This window comes from Pelodiscus sinensis, chromosome 1 (genome assembly GCF_049634645.1).
Source record: "Pelodiscus sinensis isolate JC-2024 chromosome 1, ASM4963464v1, whole genome shotgun sequence".
In the NCBI taxonomy this organism is placed as follows: Eukaryota; Metazoa; Chordata; order Testudines; family Trionychidae; genus Pelodiscus; species Pelodiscus sinensis.
This window is the reverse complement of record NC_134711.1, coordinates 189,274,180-189,280,691: the sequence shown is the minus strand read 5'-3', so window position 1 is coordinate 189,280,691 and position 6,512 is coordinate 189,274,180. Positions and strand designations below refer to the sequence as shown.

Sequence of the window (6,512 nt, the reverse complement as noted above, 5' to 3'; positions counted from 1 at the left end):
ATGATTCTGTGTCTAAGCTATGACCTTCTAAAAGTGCCACCCTCTACTACTTGTCAACACATTAGTCATATAAAATTAAGCTGATGCCAAACGGATATCAACTACAGAAATGTATAATATTCTACTATGTTCTTCTATTGGTCTTGTTCCCCCCCCCCTGCTATGGATACTTTCTGCTGCTTTAAGACTGCAGAGGGCTAAAATTGACAGAAGCTTGTGATAGGGTTAATACTTTCCTCTGTTCTGCTCAGAGGCAGAGAAGGTTAGCAGAGGGATCAATGTGATTAAAGCTGAAGGAGAGGAAAGATGTGCCTGTCTGCTTGCTTGCTGCCTGGATGTGGTGGTTGAAGGGTGGTGTATATGTAGCCTGGTTTCTGCAGATCTGGGCTGGATAGTACCAGGGATGATCTTGTGCTTGCATTGGAAGATTTTTTCACCTGCGGATCTGCCTCTGCAAACCTGCTGGTGTCTCCCTGAGCTAACGACACACCTGGGCTTAAAGCACCCGCCTCCTCTTTTTCCTCTAGCTGCATCTTTCTGAAACAGAAAGCCAGCAAGCAAGTGTCAGTGGAGAACAGAAGCTAAAGGAGAGACAGATCACTTGCTTTAAGGACAATCAGACACATTCACGCAATCTCCAAGCAGCTACACACGGCTACCAGCAAAATAAGCTGGACTGATCTTCTCTCATAGCTTGCAGCTTTAACCTTGCAGTTGACAAACAGGGAAACAGAAAGCAAGGAAAAGAGTGGAAAGCTAAGCACATAGCTGGGAGGCTAGGAAGGAGCAGGGGCATGTGGATATTGGCTATCTTCTTGTTCCAGAGCATCTTGAATGGTGAGCAATATAATCATTTAGTTTGTGATTCATTTAATTTCAGCTAATTGGGAAGGGTGTCAAAGGGAATTGGATTTTTTTTTATCTTTTGTGTTTAAAGCATCGCAGTGGTTGTTAGCAGCTGTGGGGAGAAGGAAGAAATTGCTCTGTAATCATTTAAACTAGCTTACCTAGCAAAGTAAGTGCCCATAACCTAAGTGTGTTACTATATATCTTCCTCATTCAAAATAAAACTGTGCTTGATGAAATAGGGATAGATGCAATTTTTCTTTTTTGGCTGAAAATAATACAGAATTTTGCCAAGCTGAGCATCAATCTGTAAGAGCATACTGAGTGAATTTGAAGGTCTTGTACATTAAGCTTTTGGTTTTTGATTTTTTTGTCATGTTTTTATATATCAGTGCTTAAATAATCACATGATTTGACCAAAGTAATACAGGCTTTTTATTTAAGGAAAAATAATTTGAATTTTTCTTTTGCCATCATTTCTCTGAGAAGGTACCTGCTATGTGTTCAACACACTCATTTATGTAAAAATATGCACTCATAAGCATTACATCATCTAAAAAAGGTTGAAGACTCAGTGAAAGTTATGAAGGGAAAATAATCATGGGAAAACAATAAAGAAAAATCTTGTTTATGTACTCCCTTGCAACAGATAAATGTTTCCACAGTTTTTAATGTTATTAATACAGGTGAGGATTTACATATTTAATACTTAGACTTACATATGGTCAAAGACTATGTATCATCCTAAAATGCATATTGAATTCTACAACAGGTAAAATGCTCATAAATGTAGTATCTTACAGGATAGAAAACAGATCATGCTGTATACTGTGATGCTAGTTTATCCTATTATTTTGTCTTTCTATTTTCAAATTTGAGCACATAACACTGCCTAAAATTCATTTTACACTGATGGTTGAACTGTAAAGCTTTAGCACACAATTTTCAAAATAGGCACGGCAGATAGAATAGGAAAATGTTTCAAGAATGAATGAATGAATGAGGGAGAAGCACAGGGTAAAGTGTAATTTTTTCCCTTGGAAGATACAAATATAACTGAAGCCCCAAGCAAAGGGTGACAAATGAATGCTGGATGAGGGTGCTTTCACATTAGCTTAGGTATATACTAGATGAGAAAATACATTGACAGTCAAAGCAAATCCAGTATGAATATATAGAAATATCATAAAATTAAGGCAATAAAATATGAATCAGGAAGGAAGGAAGATAAAGAAGGAAGCAAGATGTATCTAGGTATATCTTTAAAATGTTTTGGTGCATAAGATACTGTATAATGCAATATGACCAAAATAACTCCCAAACTTTTTATTTTGAATTCCTTCTAGCTGTGAAGACATTGAAATAACTAGCATTAAGAATGTATTTATTTATTTTGTCAGATGGCATTGTAGTCATATACCTTAGAGATGAGATTTGCTTTCAATAACACGGGAAGGATCATTGTGAAAGTATATTCGCTGATCAGGTCTATTCAGTTAAACAAGGATTTGCATAGAAAATTAGAACTGCAACATCTGTGTCCAAAAATTGTGTCTTTGACAAACAGATATATATGTACCCTGCGCACACATCAATTCACAGCAGTTTAAATAGCAGGCTTTGAAGGTAGGCTACCTGAAAAAATAAATAAATAAAAATCTGCAATTCTGAAGAGCAATACATTATTTTTGTTTTCCTTTTAAGACTAAAATTGTATGAGAAACAGTTTCTGTCATTTACTCACGTAGACTGCAGCAATTTCTCAGTTTCAACATTCAGAAATTTGGACCAAAATTAAACAGAAAAAAAATTCAGAATACATAACACTCTAAATAGAAAAGATAAGTGCATTTTCCCAGATTTTATGCTGATCTACATATCTATGTATATGTGGTTGTTCATACATGGTATGTACACACCACAATTTTTTAAATTTTACAACATTAGAAATATCTAATGGATGGTTCTGTGAATATTTATTAACTTTAAGATGGTTTAAAACGGATATTTTGACATTAATTTTCAATGATAAAGTAGATGTAAGATACTAATCTCTCTCTCTCTCTCTTTCTGTATGCAGTTTCTTATATGTACCCACACAGAGTATGTAAACAAACATAAAATCTGGGAAGGCAATACTTCTGCATTTAGGGGAGCTAAGGATAAATATAAAATAATACATATGATAAGTGTTTCCTGAGGTAGTGTCTGGCTATATGTAAAACATCAAACTTCATTGTTACAGTGTTTTTAGTAATACTGTTGAAATTACAATACACTCTTCATGTGACCATGGCACAAAATTGGTGATATTTTGAAAATGATGAATACTTCTGTGTTTGAAGGAAAGTACAGTGTACACAAATGCATATGCTATATTTACATTTACGTGAATTGGTCTGCCTCAAGGTAGATAATATTATAGAATATGTGGCACTCTTTTATGATACTGTATAAAAATTAACTATTGAAGCTTGACTTGTTATTGCTGTTACTGACCTTCCTTTCAGAAGTCCCCTGGGAACTGTACTATATCTACTTTCAACACACATGCACTCTTGCCACACACATGTATGTGCATCTAATTATGTTCTAGATATATTATAAAATTAAATAAAAATCTAGTATCACAATTAACACTATTCATTTTAATTCCTTTTCTTACCTTTTTTGTTTAACACACATAGGGCCCAATCCTGAAATCTTTCTATATGACAAAATTTCTATTGGAGAGTCCATGAATTGGCCCCCTCTTGTCTTTCTATAATTTCTCAGCACAAATATCTCATCACAATACATGGCACCTTCACTAGATGGACTTACTGTGTGCAAAATATCTTACTTATCAGTGCTATAGAGTATTAGTCCACTTCACTATCAAAATAATAGGACTCTGAAACACAATTTCCAAATATTAAGTGTATTTTTATTGAAACCACTGATTCTATTTATGTAATACTCTTGGATTCTTAAAACCCGGGTAAAATATTATTAACCATAAATACAGGTCCATTGGAGAAGATGGAGGTACACTTTCAAAACAGTGACTTACGCTGCACAGCTCCAGCTGATAAGGACAATGATGGAGTTACAACTTGGAGCAACACACTGAGAATTTACCTCTTGTATTAGAATATGCTAGATGCAACATTTAAATGATTGTTATAAGTGTAAAAATCCATTTTAGTTCAGTCCCAATGAGTGTAGGCATACTTTATTGATTGATTCATGGAAAAATCATAAAGGTCAAACCTTTTTTTAACATATCTCAGAATGCCTGTACCCATGTGATACACTAGCTTATTTTAAATTTATAGTTAAACATATTATTGCTCTGCATATTCAAATGTCAGTGTTTCTTGGTAACATTTCAACATGTTGACATAAATATGCTGAAACCATTTCCAGGCTTCTCTTCCACTGCAATTCTTGTTTGCCTGTGGTCCATTGATCTTTGAAATCAGTGGATCACCAGGATGTACCCAATACAATACAGCTGACACTACAAATAAATTATCTTTAAAATGATTTCCATTTTATATTCAGAATGAATGAATCTCAGGGTGCACATGTCCATCTTTGATCTATCAAAGGAGTTTTACTAGCATATCCGACTGGATGCAGGACAAGAGCCAGACTGTAAACTGGGTTGGGGGCTGAGTGAACAGACAGAAAATATAATAAGGTACAAGAGGAATAATACTAGGAGCTCTTGCCACAAGAAATAATGCTCAGTATTGCTAGAAACAAACCAGAAGGCTATCATTTTTACTGGGATAAATGGGACTTGTGCCCCCATGGAAGGATTTTTTTTAAATAGCTGTGACACCAAAATATACTTTGAGTAGCCAAAACTTTGCTTTCAGGTAGTAAAATACTTTGTGTTGATATACAGTCATTGACATGTCTGTGGATAGCTCAATCTTACTGATTCATTTTGACCTTGTTACTTCTGAGGCTTTTAATTCTTTTCTTTCACTGAGTATTAGTTGGTCACTGAGTGATTAGAATGAAATTTACATTAACTAGACAGCTAGACAGAGTGCAACAGAAATCTATTCCTACACATCAAGAGAGATCTCATTTCTCTTTTTAGTGATATTCCAGAGTATGGCAATTACTGAACTTTTAAGAATTCCTGACCAGCTTCACCAAACATAAACTAAGATATATGATGACATGCTGCCTGCATGTTAGTGTGTCAGTGTCACAGGACACTAGTGGGCAGCAAACCACACAAGACTGGCAACACTTCAAAACAGTGTGAATAAACAGTCACTGAAAGGAGGATTTGAAGGTAGGCTGCCTTGCAGAGTCACTATCCCTTTTAATTTGCAGAGCTCACTGTTCTGTTTTCTTTTTCTCCTGGGAGCATTGAATAACAATTATTAATGACAAGAAGACTACAGGCGACATTTGTATTAAAGTTGAAAATAAGGTTGATTTCCACAAATAGCAAGAAGGTGTAGTGAGAGACTGGGGCTTGATTTAGCATACACTGAAGACAATGGTAAACCCCCCTTCACTTCAGTGATGCAGCAGCAGGCTTTTTGGGTATTAAAGGTCAGAGGAACTGGTGAGTGGGAAAACTAATGGATAGCCTGAGGTTGGTTGATTGATTTTAACCTGCCTACACTCAGCAGTTCCACACTGTATTGAATTATGTCATTTACAGAGGTAGCATTCAACTCCCCACACCATCATACATCAGGTCTTTTCTTTAATTGAAGCTAATGGGTGCTCAGCATTTTTGAAAATCAGACTCTCTATTTAGGTGCCTGAATTATGGACTTGGGAGCTTAATTTTATGGCTCCTTTTTGAAAATCTTGGTTTAAGCCTTTCTCAGCACCCCAAAGCTCAGGAAGGTGAGCCATAAATTATTCTCTAGATTGTTACAAAAGGTGTCTCTAGCAGGGCCAGGAATACAGGGCATGATTTTCAAGATGTTTGCAAAACAGTGTTATAAATGATCTGATACAACAGGGATGGACACCAGTACAAAACCTTAAACCAGAACAGTGTATATGTTTTAAGCAGTTGCTCTAGCTACAATTAGTATTATTTTTTAGAACTAATTGACATGCTTTTGGTCAAAATGTTTGTCAGAAGGTGATGTTTCAATAAAGCTGACATTTGTTGTAAAACTGTAACAAAACTGTATCAAATTTGTTTTGGGGGAAAAAATCCTAGAAAACATGTTTTGCAAATTTTTAAACATCCAGTTTTACCATTTTCAGAATGAAAGGTTTTGATTTTTTCCCCCCAAATGACTTATTTTATATACAAATTTAAAAAATGTCAAAATTGAAACAAAATATTGCAAATGAATCAAATTGAAATCTTCTAATTGTTTTTTTTTTCAGAATTTTGTTTTGTGATTAAATTTGGAAATTTTGGCTTTTTTCCCCCTCCATTCAGAATGAGTGCGTGCATGTGTGTGTCTCTGTGTGGTGTCTTTTAAATCCTTTTTGAGACAGTAATCCATTTTCCAATCAACTCTTTTATTTCAAAGTGATATCATTGCTAATAATTTAGATCATAGGTCAAGATATTCATTCTGAGTTAGGAAAAAATTTCCCTTAAAGACAGATCATTGTATCCATGGTCCATCATGTGGGTCTTAGCGCTTCCATTGAAGAATCTTGTACTGGCTATAAATGGAGTG

The 6,512-nt window shown here is 35.1% G+C and overlaps 1 protein-coding gene across 2 annotated transcripts in view; it reads left to right on the top strand.

Annotated features, from left to right (window-relative positions):
* The first annotated feature begins 249 nt into the window (after positions 1–249).
* The window catches only part of DSCAM (DS cell adhesion molecule), a 695,768-nt gene continuing 689,505 nt past the window's right edge, over positions 250–6,512 (top strand). The window contains exon 1 of one of the 2 annotated variants that reach the window (XM_075912112.1): positions 250–837. In XM_075912112.1, coding sequence (XP_075768227.1) covers positions 795–837 — 43 coding nt within the window. In that variant the 5' untranslated portion in view covers positions 250–794. The remainder of the gene's footprint in view (positions 838–6,512) is intronic. The other variant, XM_075912115.1, reaches the window with a different exon arrangement.